This window comes from Nanorana parkeri, unplaced genomic scaffold, assembly GCF_000935625.1.
Source record: "Nanorana parkeri isolate BGI_ZX_2015 unplaced genomic scaffold, ASM93562v1 scaffold535, whole genome shotgun sequence".
Taxonomy (NCBI): Eukaryota; Metazoa; Chordata; class Amphibia; order Anura; family Dicroglossidae; genus Nanorana; species Nanorana parkeri.
In genome coordinates this window covers 437145-452280 of record NW_017306803.1, presented here as the reverse complement: position 1 = coordinate 452280, position 15136 = coordinate 437145, and the positions used below count along the sequence as shown (strand labels likewise).

Sequence of the window (15136 nt, the reverse complement as noted above, 5' to 3'; positions counted from 1 at the left end):
AACTGTAAAACGTATCTGAAAACACTCTGCCACGCCCAGCTCTCTCTCTTCCAGTCGGGTCAGGACTATAGTTCTATTATCGGGCAGACATCACTCCACCTGACAGTTCTGGACTCCTTCAGTGCCAGGTGCTGGAACACAAACAATAAGTCAGTATTCAGCAACACACTGCTGCCACTTTACATATCGCTTTATGCCAAACAAGGACCCTGTCTAAGTTACCAGTGCAGAACGCTGACACCAACCTCCCCCCCTCTCCCTCTCCCCGGTCTACCACTGGCTGCTGTTAAGAGATTTCCGCTCACTTCCTCTCCTGGGGGCAACCAGACAGGAAATATAGCAATTCCTCCAACACAGCCTCTGACTGTGGTTGCTTGGATGCATTAAAACCGCTTCCAAGCAATGAATGATGAGGGGCTGAACTCCGACAACAAAGTCTGATGGAGATGGTAAGAGGCTACTTCTCCATCTTCTCCATCAGGTCCACCTTCCTTGTGATTCACAGCAGATGACAGTGGGCATATTCTATTGCCTTAGCAGTGGCCTCCATGTGACAAATTCATGCATCTGCTTCCTTCATGGATCTGTTACAAACATCCACAAGGGTGCAACAGAATTCTAAAGAGCGTCTACAACATGAATTCCAATGTAAATATTTTCAATGATAATTAACACCTAGCAAAAATAGAATCTGAAAACCTCAGGCTCATTTATGACCTGTTATATTGCTAATATTTCTGCCAAAAGATTCTACATGCTGCTTAGATATCCCCACTGCTGGGAGGTTAATAAATTAGGCTACTATCTCTGTTGTAGAATTGTTTCTCCTGAGGCCACATTCTCCAGGATCACAACTTGAATTCCTACTTTGCCACTTGGAAATGCTTCCCTCGGGTGCCTGGTTGGATGCTTTAGTGTGTTTGAAAGGCCTTCTATAAACCGCTTCATCTTAGAATCAATACTTATCTCACATGTTCTTTTGAAAATAGTACCTACATTTTGTCATACATCCAAAGACTAATTACCAAACAAATGTACTTACACTTAACCTTATAGATGAACTATAAATCAAATCTTAGTAACCATCGATTAATATTATTCCACATAGCTTTATTATTGTTTTTTACTTTTAACCCATATGTGTACCATGCTTCTTGCATTGTTCACTGTGCATTGCAGCAATTATCTTATATTTAGTAACCACTCAGAAAGTGAGTAGAAATCTGTACAATGGGGAAAACAACAGCAAATAAATAACTTTTTTAGAACCTCTCACAGAGTAAATATTCCCAGTGTATAACTATATACATAACAAATGACTGCAATTGGTGCTGGAAGCAACGATGGAAATCACCTTCCAAAATCCAATTAGAATTGACAAACGTCTTCAGCACAAGCATCCTTTTGTAAGAAATTTACTGCGTCCACAATATGCAGAACACTTAAAGCACAGCATCCATAAGTATAGATATCATAATAAATCATCAATGTTGAATAATCACCAGGGTCGGGGTTCAGAGATAGTTTAAGTTCACCTGAGCAAAAGGACCCTCTGAGGCCCCAAAATGTCAGCAATTTACTGTGGTATACTTTATGGTGCTGTGCTTCTACTGTTCTGCATGCTAAGTATGTAGTAAGTATTTAAAGATAGCTGTGCTGCCAACATATGACAATTTGGGTTAGAACCTCTATGAAGTTAGTATTGCTCTTTGATGCAGTTTTATTTTCTGTACAGTATGAGAAAGGAGGAACTGTGCCTTGTAGGGACACAGACCAAAACACCTTTATCCTAAACAAAAATATAAATGTGGGATGGAATTACATTTTTTGTAGTCTGAACTTGATTATTAGACATGTGGACCGGCAAAAAATTTGTTTCGTTTTCATTCGGATTTTCTGTTATTTTGTTTTTCGGATCTCAAAGTCAATTTCTTTCGGGATTCGGACGAAATTCGTTAGCAGTAGTATATATGAAAATTCATTTCTGGACGAATTTTTGTTGCAGCAAAGATTTTTTTTTTCCAGTCTGCAGAAGAGAAAAAAAAATCGTGAAGTTCCCCCCAATTTATACCAGACCCTTAGACCCTTTAGGTCTGGTAGGAATGTTAGGAGGGACCCTGGGAGCGCCCCCCCCCCCCAAGTTAAAAATAGGAAAAAAAAGTGTGTGGGGTTCCCCCCAAAAGCCATACCAGGCCCTTTAGGTCCCACAGTTCTAAATCTGCATTGTTTAAAACATCATTGATTTATCTTGCATATAATTAAAAGGAACACACCAATCAGAATTGAAAATGAAACCTTGAGATTAGGGATGCACCGATATTTCGGCCGCAAAAACATATCGGCTGAAAATGGCGCTTTTGGCAAAATGCTGAAAGTGCCATTTTTTGGCGGAAATAGCGTTGCATCTGCTTTCTCTCCTCACTGCTGGGCTCTGCTCTGTGTCCCAGCAGGGAGGAGAGAAACTGTCACAGGAGGCCAAGCAGTGCGGGAGAAGAGCACCGTGAGCGGCCGGCGTCTCTCCTCCCATCCTCCCACACCACTCAGCCTCCTGTAACAGTTCAGGAGAGCAGCAGTGTTGGAGCGGAGACAGCTCTCAAAGCTGTCACAGGAGGCCAGCCAGCAGATCCAGAATGGAGAGCGGGTACAAACACTCAGTGATCGCTGAGTGTTTGTAAACAATTGAGGACATGGTATGTTTACGGTGTCCTCAATTATGAATTAATGAGAAGTGATCTACATCACCTCCTGTTCATTCATGATTGTGGATATAGGAAACACACTCTGTCCACAAGTCAGGAATGAACAGAAACACTCAGTATAGAGGATTCCTGTTCATTTATAACAGATGCTGCTGAAAAAAAAATGAGGACTCTGTGTTTCTATTTTAAAAAGGGAAAGAGCAGGGGTCTGTAAAGACCCCTGATTTTTCCCGAGAGCCCCCAACAGTAAAGTACAAATTAAAAATATTTTATAAACATAAATTAATAAAAATAAAATATAAAAAAACCGTATAAAAATATAATATTGTAAACAAATTTGAATAAGTTAGAAAATGTTTTTCTCTAACTTTTTCAATGTTCTTGTAAGAAAATGACACGAAATATGATTTTTTTTATGTCATATTCTTTTTCTCGAAGCATAGGGTGGAAAAGTTCAATAATAGATGATTGTTTCCGTTGTTGTATAAAGTTCAGAATGTGTTTAATTTAAAGTTACAAAATATTACAGGATATGGTATATCTTACAGAATGAGTCTATAAGATGCTTGATGATTACAAAATATAGTATATCTTACAGCAGAAATCTATAAGATGCTTAAGAAACGTGTGTTTAGTTAGTAAGTAAAAATAATCCTAACAGGTGTCTGTCTATTTCAATGTGAGTGTGGGCGTGTGGGCGTGTCTGTGATACTGTGCGTGTGTGTGTGTGGATCTGTAGTGAATGAGTGTGAGTGTGTGTGTCCGTGTGTGAATGTGAATGTGTCTTGAAGGGTCATCCCTCATCCTTTTATCCATGCTTTTACTTTAAAATAACCTATGTCATGTTTACCTTAAAAGTCTCTCTGATTAGCATAAGGGAGTGCCATACTTTTAGTAGCTGAGTCATGTGTTCTCCTTCTATCCCATTTTGGGCATCATAGTCTATGTCCTGAGTAATGTGGTTTATTCTTCAAACTCATTTTAAAGGCCAAGTCTTCTTTGGGCATTCCCAACAACTGTTTCAACTATACTTAGGTCTGCCTGTCAGGCTTACTGATTGATTACCAATTGTAAACTAGTAAAACTGAATCTCCAAACTTGTATAGATTAAAATATAGAAAATCAATCATCATTTAAGGTTCATACATATTTCAATATCTGGTTTTAACAGTTCTTAAAAATATTGTTTGTATTTATTTTTTATAAACCTAAATTTTTTTTTATATTTTATTTTTATTTATTTATTCTTATTAAATATTTAAAAAATTTACTTTACTGTTGTGGTTCTAGGGAAATAGTTAAAAATAGATTCGGCCAGCCTTTTTTTCAGTTAGGTTTCGTTTAGGGTTTTGAAATTTTCATTTCGGTGCACCTCTACTTGGGATGCAAGCAGGGAGTATATTCTCCCAGTTAAACAGCTCAGGTTTTCAATCAAAATGTGATCAGAACTTGAGCTCCTCTGAACCCAGAAGTGGCATGGGGTAACCCGCCCAATGAGCTGTGGGCTGCGGCTATCTCTGCTCCGCAGCTGAACAAAAACAAAGTGGCAGGATGCTTGTGCTGATGTTATTGACCTTATATCGCCACATGTCCATATTAGGTTCAAGTCATTGAGCAAATAAAGTCATGTGGCCATATATGGTCAATGGCATCAAAGCATCCCACACATTTGCCTACTTCCCCAGCCACAGCTGATTGGGCGGCAGCAGAAAGAGCTTTCTTACATGTTCGGAGCAGCTCAGGTTCAATTTGAACCTGAGCTCATTCCTACTCTTCTACTCTTCTGATTGTCCTTCAATGCAACTGTTGGCGAGTCTGGATCACTCTTCTTGCTCTCTACAACTCACAGAATGTCTGGTTTCTTACAGCCACTGATAGGATTAAAATCTGTCTTGAAAATGTACAGTAATACCTCGGTTCACCAACGCTCTGTTCGCGAACAATTCGGTTTGTGAACAGTGAGTTCAGCATAATTTTGCTTCTGTTCGCGAAATCCAAATCGGGTGAGGAACACGACCGTGGCCATAAGTGTGTGTGTGCAGTGCTGACTTTTATTATAATGTATTGCTGGGACTTGTAGTCCCGCATAGCTGGTGGTATTCTGCATTGCTGTATGATGATTATACAGCAATGCAGAATAGCTCCAACTATGTAGGACTACAAGTCCCAGCAATGCATTATAGTGTGTGTGTGTGGGGCGGTGGGGTGCTGGTGATATTCTGCATAACTGACTGTTATTATAATGTATTGCTGGGACTTGTAGTCCCACATAGCTGGTGGCATTCTGTATTGCTGTACGATGATTATACAGCAATGCAGAATAGCTCCAACTATGTAGTACTACAAGTCAAAGCAATGCATTATATTTTTAAGTAGGTATACACCAGTGTTAATACTGGGCATTTTCACGAGTACTCATACTCGTGAAAATGCTCCAATACTAAACGCAGATACCGGTGTAACGCGAACGTAGTCGAATTTGCCGACCTCAGCATCTGCGCTTGCGCACAGACCAGTATTATCGAGGAAACAGGCATTTATTTTGTTTAAATCGTTAATTGTGACTGTTAATTATATTCCATCCACCATTCACTGCCATGCATGGTATATTATTAACGGTCACAATTAATGACAAACCAATACTTTGTAAATAAATGCCGGTTTCCTTGCTAATCCTGTTTGTACATAAGCGCAGATACTGGGTCGACTTTCTTGACAGAACACCGCTCTAAAATTTTAAACAAGCTGCTGCCTGAGGTCCCGCGCTTGCTGGGGACCTCGGCCGCCTTCCTGTTAACCATGCGGGGGCCTTCATGGTTTCTTGCACCGGGTCCTGAAGGTTCTAGTTACGCCTATGGTGTTTGGCGATCCACAAAGCAGACAGAAGGAAATTAGACAGCACCAAGAAGTACACTCCAACTGACCCACTATGGACCTTATGTGCTTATACTGGTATTACCCAGAACTCGGATAAAAGTAAACTAATGGACTTTCTTACTTTAACACAATCACTGTGTTTACTGAATAGTAATAGTTGATTTAGCTTGCTGCCTAAAATTGACCTTTGATAATTTAAATTATATTTAATATGATCTAATAACAGGGATAAAGAATCCCAATGCATTTAATATAAATTGGATCCAATCATTGTTTGAATTATGGCAAGCTACAACTATGGTAGAACAAGGCTAAAAATACATTTCTCTGCAATGATGTTTTAATCCAAGAATGATCATATAACATATAATAAAAAGGTTTGCCGTTTGATTCTGTAGTTTCTTAACGGTTGTCTGTCTACATTAGTATTTATAATCCCGTTTAAAGCACGGTCATACAATTGCTTCTCTTCATTCTGTTGATTTTCTGTGCCCGGTGGTTTTACACTAGTCCATCTATAGCAAGCACCATGACTTTTGTATGTAATACATAAATTAAATATGAACATATTCATACACAACGGGGACTGAAAGGTTTAAGCAATGCATCCGTGGTGTAGTAATGAACCTATGTTTTCATAGACCACGCTGTAACTAGTGTTGTCTGCTCTTAACCCAGCAGCTTCTATTCTGGGAATAACATTACGGTGTACTTAGAAATTCTGAATGTTATTGACTGGTTTGTCTAAATCATTTTTGATAGATATTGATCTTCTTACACAAATCAAAATTAACCTGCATAGGTTGGCTGTAGAAGTCCAGCCATTAGTGCTTTTTTAGTGCTGAGTAATTTACTGTAATATAGGATAGGTGCATAATTTCTGCATACCTTGGCAATTTTCTTAGTGATTATAGGAACTCCATTAAAGAGTCCTACTTGTGCCTAAAATAGACACCAACATACCACAAATGCATTTTCAGAAAAAAACGTTAATAAGGAAAAAAGGTTTACTGCTTATAATGTCCTCATATCACAGGCAGTCAAATTTATCCCTCTGCTTAGGAGAGAATAAAACCTGTCCCTGACCACTTGTTAATTATTTGTCTGATTGGAGTGAAATTCTGCCTCATCTGCCTCCTAAAAGTTTTAGTTCTTTGCAGAATCAGTTGGTCACCTGAATGCTGGCCCCGATATCCCGTTTAAGGATGGCTCTTTTCCCTTGCAGGCCCTGAGGAGCCATCCTCTGCCCTGCTTTCCTGAATGTCCTGTCGAGTACAAGATCATAAGGGAGAGAGCAGTCTCCAGCAGCTGTCCATTTACTAGCTTAGGGAAGGGAGGATCAGGGGAGTGGCATGCACTGCCGTGCCTGTGTATTTGTGGAGACACACAGGCACGTGTTTTAGCGTTGGCTAACAGATGAACAAGGTCCATACACTGCAATACCCACGGTCAATCTGGAGCTATGAGAATGACTGCAGTGGTTTCATCCCCTAGCCTTTGAAGATGAGTTGAAAGTTTCAGTACTGGAAATGCATAGATCAGGGTATATTGATCCCACCCTACCACTAAAGCATCTGCTGCTTCTGCTGTCTGGTCCCATGTCCTAGAAACAAACCTGTACAGCTTCTTGTTGAACCATGCTAATAGTTTCACATTCAGCATCTCCCAACAGATGTACCAGTACACTCCTGGATGAATGACCAATCCCCCAGGTCAAGACACTGTAAAAAAAAACAAAAAACTGTGCCTGCCAGTATTCTACTATTGGGTGTGTAGCGTTGAGTTCCCTGGAAAATGAAACTCTGCCCAGGACTGGATAGACTACATCCATCACCATTGCAACACTCCTAGTGCCTCCCCATTGGTTGATGTATACAACAGCTGTGGTGTCGCCTAGTAGAACCCAGATCAAATGATGAGTCATAAGGGGGGTCCCCCTTTTGCCACCAAAACAAAAACAGCCCTGGCCTATCAAGTCATGGACTTCACTAGACCTTTGAAGGTATGCTGTGGTATCTGGCATCAAGTTGTCAGTAGCAGATCCTTTAAGTCCTGTAAGTTGCGAGGTGGGGCCTCCATGGATTGAACTTGCTTTTCCAGCACACCCCACAGATGCTTGATTGCACTGAGATCTGGAGAATTTGGAGGCCAAGTCAACACTTCAAACTCATTGTTGTGTTGCTCAAACCATTCTTGAACCATTTTTGCAGTGCGGCAGGGCGCATCATCCTGCTGAAAGAGGCCACTGCCATCAGGGAATACTGTTTCCATAGTGGTGTCATTTGTCATCAACAATGTTTAGGTAAGTGGTACATGTCAAAGTAACATTCTCATGAATGACAAGACCCAAGGTTTCCCAGCAGAACATTGCCCAAAGGATCAGGCTGCCTCCACCAGCTTGCCTTTTTCCCATAGTGCATCCTGGTGCCATCTCTTCCCCAGGTAAGCCACACACGAACCCAAAGTATCTCACTCTTAATATGGGTTATGAAATAAGCTGCAAGTACCAAGCGAAATTAATTCACTCATATGATTTTTTAACCAGTGTATATGCCATGCTGCATATAACAAATATTGATAAACTAGTGCATCCTTTCCACCGTCATCAATATATACTCAAATATATCGAATAATTTGTGACTATGTGCTCACAACAATGGTTTTCTAATGTGCCCTGTTTACCCGATACATGTACGGTGGTGTGCAGGAAAAATGCAACTCAACAGACATGGTGTGAACGAGCCCTTAGGTCTACTTTATGTACTTAGAAATACAAAAAATTACCAGTACTAAGCAGTGGCAAATGCATAGATACAAGAATGATACCAATTAGGGGTAATACTATTTACAAAAAGAGAGTTCCCAAGATAAAAATGTTACTTTTAATTAGACTGATAAATATCACAATCTTTTCATTTGCAAATTGTAACATTATTTGACTTATTCATCGATTCATTGATTACCATATCAGTTATGAGGTACATAATGGCATATACAGTAGTTATTAGGCATAACATAAGGTACCTTTTCATAATGGAATATGCTATGTTTTTTTCTCTTGTGGCCCTATCATTTTTATAATGAGTGACAAAGAAACCTATTTTGTCATTTCAAAGAGAAAGATGAAGGATAAACCAACAGCAGTGTATATTGTATATAACCTAATGTTACAGAAAGGTTTGTTTATATTTTTATTTTGCTGCAGGGTGAAATAGATATTGTATATACGATCAGCAGGCTGTATTTGCTTGTCCTTTAAACCACAGTAGCCTGCAGTCCTTAGTAGAGAAAGGAGGCAGAAATAAAACTTGCATCAGTTGACCTGAAAGAGCTTGTACTTTACCTTCTATAAAGGACTCTTGCTGTTCATACTTCCTCACTCCCTCAAGACTTTATAGCCAAAGAGGAAGAAACCTGCTGGGCCTTGCTTTGATTGAACCCTCATTGTACTGTCCTTGACAGCCAAATAAAAGAGATATTCTTAGTAACAAATAAGAGAGAAACGAGATGAGGAAGGAGATCTTGAATTAAGATGTGATACATATATGAGAGAAAAGAAGTGGGGAAGGAGATCGTGCATTAGAATGTGACACATATAAAAGGATAGCAATACAGTTGTTAATTCACATATGTACTATGTACTGGCAGTGTTTTATTTGGTAAAATGCTGGCCATAAATACAAGATGGAAGTTGAACCTGCAAATACAGTGTGACCACTGTGTCTATCTTAAACTATTGCTACATAAACATGTATGCCTTTTTTGCCTGAGTATTTATGTTCATTCATTAGGCAAAGTGTGAACAGAACCCGCAGCACCAGCACTATCTCAGTAGAACAGTAGCAAGCAGTTCATCAGTTTCCAGCCTGACTGACCAATTACTCTCCTGATAAAGAAGTGCCAAAGAGTCGTGTTTTGGTCATTTGCACATATTTAGATTCATCCAAATATATTCAATATCAGATTTTGTTTTGCCTGAATATTTTCATGTAGAGCTGCCTGAGAATCAGTGAGTTTGTTGCTAGGCTGTAACCTGCCTGAGCATATTTCTACCTTTTTTTAAGCTCAGTATGTTGACTGCTTTTGCCTGTTATGGTGAAGGAGGTTTCAGTAATCAGAGTGGGAAGGACAATCATTGAGATGTGTATTTTTTCTGACCCAATCAAGCCGTGAGGTCTTTTTTCAGAGGTACGGTTTGTGGAGATGGTAAATATTTTGGGTACCTTTTCAGAGGGTTTTCTCTCTGCTCCTGGAGCAGATGTGTATCTACAAGGATCTCTACTTGGGCCTTGCCTCAGCTGGAGACATGTGATAGAGGCCCAATGGCATTAGCTGCCTGTTAGAGTGCATGTCTGATGATAGCTGGGCTTCTAAAGAATCTTCTTTCTGAAGAGTGTCCCAGAGCAATTGGGAAGAAGCTACTACTGCACCATGTAGGAAGCATTCCTCACCCATCAATCAAGGTACCTTTGACTTCTGGTAAAGGGTCAGAAACCATATTTTTTAGAGAGATCAGCTGCAACTTAAGAAAAACTAATGGCCCTGATTAGGGATGCACTGATACCGTTTTTTTTGGTATCGAGTACGAGTACTGATTCTTTGCTTTCGGTACTCGCCGATACCAAGTACCGATACCTCTGTTTTCCGCTAGCATGGAGCCGGCTTCCTGGGTAAAAGCGGGTGGTGGGTAAATGACATGCCACCTGGCTTCCTGATTGCCCGGGAAGCCATTGAAATGGTCGCATCTCAAATCCAGCCCAGATTATTACATATTACATTGCCCATTTTGCAGAGTGCTCAAAATAAGGGATATCTGCCAGGTCATGTCCCATGTCTATGTCTATCAAGTCTATCTAACATGAGGCAATATATAGTGTTAATCTCAGTTCAGCCTTCTGGATATGGCAACCATAGCCCTATAAGATTCCAATATACACACTAATTAAGTACGGTCTTTCTCCATAGACATTTGAGTGTACCAACTTTTCCCTGATTGCGAGATATGGGTGAATGCTTTAGAATTGTGCTCTGGTGTCTTAAATCATCATCCAGTGGTGGGAGAATATTAAAACCGTTCAAAGTTCATTGCCTCCTTCTTAAATCAGCCCTTAACACACCAAATGCTTCAACACTCTCTCTCTCTCAATGCAGTCTGCGATCAGAGGTATGGTAAACTATGAATTTTACTAATATGTTCACTTTAATCTTTCCTCTCAAGCATATCCCCCACCTCATTTAACTGGGTTATAATAAGCTGGTCAGGGGAGTCAAGTTGGTTATTGGTTACATTACTTTAATTGAGTCAATGTAGATGTGCTTTCAGTTTATATTGTCTTCCTATTTCCACTCAATTACCTACACTGTTTGTTTTTTTCCTCTTGTAGGAGCCGACATTGTCCAGTGGCTGATTAAGAGCCTCATCATTGAAGATCCAGGTAACTGAACATCCGTGTAAAACAAAGAAAAAAAAAAAAAGAGAAAATAGATCAAAGCAAAAAAGGAGGTGGAGGGTACTTAATTTTGGTACGACCTGGACTGTGGGTCCTGGTGATTAGTGATGGGCTTGCGCGTGTTCGCAGCCCCACATGCTGAGCCCGCCAGGAAGCTGACAGTGCCGCAGCGCCAATCACAGGTACTGAGACATTATCCCGGTCCGCAGCTGCAGAGATCGGGAAATGTCTCCGTGTCTGCGATTGGCGCTGTCAGCTTCCTGGCGGGCTCGGCACGTGGAGCTGCGAACACGCCCGAGCCCATCACTACTGGTGATGCTTTCTTAGTATCTAAACACAGAAGCAATTGTCTTGTGAACACTGGTCTAAAATGCATTAGCATTAGCATTACAGCACATTTTATAAATTTTGAGCACCTTTCTTGATGCACACAAAGCCCCTGTTCAAATGTTTTCAATACAGATCTTCTTCCTCCAAAGTGTATTTAGCCCAAGAACAAAAATGTAATCTATTGCAGCTTATCTATTTCTTAGATGTGGTAGTTGTGTTTGTTTTTTCTTTTTCAATTTTTTCTTTCCTGGTGTTTGTCAGTAACACATTCCTGCAGTAGGTTGACAATGCTCACTCACTGCAACTATAGACAAGCAACATTGCTACTCTAGGCATCTTTCTCCAGGTTTGAAATACAGAACATCCCTTCCTCATCTCCATAACATGGGGGGGGTTCTAGTCCAGAGATGTGAACTGGGAAGGGTTGATTACACAGCTTGAGAATTCAGTGCAGCACAGGCAAAGTGCACAGGACATTACAGGCTCTAAAGGCCGTGACACACTGCACGCGAAGCAGCGCGGAGCGGGGGCGCGCTGCCTTTGCAAGCAGTGTGTCATGTAATTTTCTGCTCGGCACCTCAGCTTGCGAGAGCTCGCGGAGCTGAGCGTGCCGAGATGAACAATTTCAACTTCAGCCAATCGGCTCGCACGTATAAACCAGCGCGTCGCAATGCGACAGCTGGCAGGTTGTTACGGACGAGCCGATTGGCTGAAGGTGCTGTCAATCATCTCACTGCACTCAGCTCACACACTTTGCTTTGCTTCGCTCTGCACGGCTTCGCATGCAGTGTGTCACGGCCTTAAATCTTTTGCAGCATCAACCGGTATTTTTTGAACTTATCAAACTGTTATAACACAAAGCTTTCATTCTATGTACTTGAAGACCAGCTGTTTACTGACATTTATTCCGCCATGCAATGCTGTACTGAAATTAATTTTATAAAAATTTTTGGGGACAGATAGAGATTTCTTTTGGTGGTATTTAATCACCAATGGGGTTTTTATTTTTACTCTATTAACCCCTTCATGACTGAGGCCTTTTTTTCATGTTTTGCACCCATGTTATATTCCACATTTTAGGCTTGAAAATGACTTAAAACCCCCAAACATTATATATTTTCTGAATGCCAAGACCCTATAGAATAAAATGGTGGTAGTTGCAAATTTTTATGTTGCGCAATATTAGCGCAACTCCTTATTAAACCCCAACATTTAGTGAAAAATGTAATTAAATGCCTCAAAACACATGCCCAGGTTACAAATTGCGTGCGTCCGTGAAATGGCGAAAAACTGCAGTACCCCAAAAAGTCCATAGAAGACGATTTAAAAGAACCCACAGGTCATCAATTTAGAGATACCCCAGAATACTGGCCCTAGAATGATTGCTCTCACTCCGGCGTGCGCGGCGATACCCAACATGTGTAGCGCGTTCGTTGTTTTCATACGTAGGCGCACCCGACGCGTGTTTACGTGGCGACGAGCGTGCTCACAGGGGCGGGGGACTTGGACCGGCGTCTGTGTGGGGGTGGGGCAGCACCGAGCACAACATACAAGCGATGAACGATTGTGTTTAAACAGCCACAGCTGGCTGATTACAATTTTGACAGTTTCCTGCTGGTGTGCCGCCTTGGCGCGCACGAGTGGATGGAGCTAAAAGAACGATTTTAAGCGCCCGCTCACATTCAAGAAGCTCCCAGCTGTAACACCTGGGGTAGTATTAGGGGTTGTGGATCGCAACTGCGGAGGCTACTCAGACGGAAACCTGGTTTCACTCCCAATCTTAACGGGGAGTTAGGGTTCAAGCATCACAGCCAAAAGAAACAAAAAGGAGATAAGTACTGATAGGGATATTACTGCATATGCCCAATCTCAATATAATAGTACCCTCAAGCTGTAATGATTAGGGATGATAACTGAAATACAGGAGTGTTTGCAGCCTTAGTTAGAGTCAGTGGTGTAATCTCCCAACAGCCCAGTAGATGGAGCACAGGAGCTAATCCAGGTTACACAGTCACTATGGTTTAAGCTGCAGTGCAATAAGCACAAGTACTTGCGGTTTAAGTGAAGGCAGATAAGGTGCAGGGGTCCAGGAGCAAATGATCCAAAGATTTGTAGCTGGCTGCAGGCGAGTAGAAGAGCTGTGGGGTCCCAGGAGACAGCAGGCGTTCAGTCTGCATTAGTGGAATGCCATACTGTCTCACTGGGGCGCTTATATAGGGCCAAGGGCTGGGGGAGGAGCCGCTGATCGAGGCGGCGCACTTCCACGTCGCACGGTGGAACGCATCCGACGTCCGAACCCGGAAGTGGATGTGTGCGCTCCACCCTGGGACGCAGACGGCCGGCGGCGAGAAGCGGCGGAACCGTGCACTCCCTGGACTCTAGGTGAGCGCTGACGGCGGTTTTCATTACACCAGGTTGCCGTTTATTCAAGTTAAGAGACCAGAAGGGAGCAAATCATTGTTAGGGTGTACACTTAAACTTTTAGCAAGCTTTAGTAGGCATTAGCATAATTGGCTGAGCTGTCTAAGAGAATGGCCTAAATTATTTCAATGCTTATGCTAGGAAGTTTGAAGTTGCATTCTTCCACAGTGCCTGCAACTATAGAAATCAGTGATGGCTTGTTTTGAAGCTGAGTTTTAAAGACGTTTTAAGAAATGTGTCACACACACTAAAATAGTGCCAACATGGTTGCTGTCCAAATTAAGTAATGATTACCAATAGCAATCAATTCAATGCCTTAGAATAAAGTAGGCAAATAATGTATGATTTCCTACCACTTTCTGCTAGACACACCCTCTGTGGTCCTACACTGGATGTTAACCAATTTATATAAAGGTTTGTAAAAATACACCCTAGATGTCCTATCCTAAAGAGAGGTCTGGTGTGGATTTTAAGGGGATTGGAAGAATGGGGCAAAAAGAATAGAGAAGTGAATAACCCCCTTAGTGATGCTCTTTGTATTAAAGGATGTTTTCCATACAATAAAAATAGAACATATATTTAAGATGAGTCCACAAAAAGTAAATAGAGATGATCAACATTACAAATTGAAGCGGTTTAGGTGTGGTGAAAATAGTGTTATTGGAGCTGTAGGACAGCTGCTTTACCTTAGGAAGTGAGCAATATGCTCATTAATTACAGATACAATCACACAACAATGTTTTACACATGCAAAAGTCCACCCACAATAAAGTATAAAAAATTGCCAATATCACCAGAATAAGATCAGTATCAGGAACACTTTACAGTTGGAGAGCCATTATGCTGGCATTGAATGGTGACATTTGTTGGCTTTATTGACTGCAGGCTCTGTAACATCCAAATCTTTTTTTTAAAAAAGGAAAGTCACTTAGATTGACTTTTTTCAAGTACAAGCTGGATACTTTGAACTGTCCCTCAGGACACTTGATGTATAGTAAGATATGCACTAATGTAAAGCAACTGCTGTAAATATACTCTTGAGCCACTTCCATGATCGAGTCTTGATACATCCCAGGAGCCAGATAACCAGTGCACCTAAGAAAATTACAACTAGCAGTAACCTTTTTGAATTTTGCTTTCATTTATGGAAACACATGTATCCTGTCTCATTTAGGGAAAACTAATTATGGTTTTAAGTCAGTTTTATTTTAGTTTTTTTGTTTTTTTTAAAGCCTATATGTCTTCATTTGTTTTTGTTTTTTGTATCATGTGACAAAGGATTCAAATAGCACTGCAGGTTAGCTAAAGACATTACTTGCTTTGAGGCACAATTTCTCTGACTGAAACTTAGAGCCAAGT

The 15136-nt window shown here is 40.9% G+C and overlaps 1 protein-coding gene across 2 annotated transcripts in view; it reads left to right on the top strand.

Moving 5' to 3' along the window:
* The window catches only part of LOC108791224 (regulator of G-protein signaling 6), a 267130-nt gene that overhangs the window by 174396 nt on the left and 77598 nt on the right, over positions 1-15136 (top strand). For both annotated transcript variants that reach the window (XM_018561640.1, XM_018561639.1), the window contains exon 4: positions 10961-11011. In XM_018561640.1, the coding sequence (XP_018417142.1) occupies positions 10961-11011 (51 nt within the window). The remainder of the gene's footprint in view (positions 1-10960; positions 11012-15136) is intronic.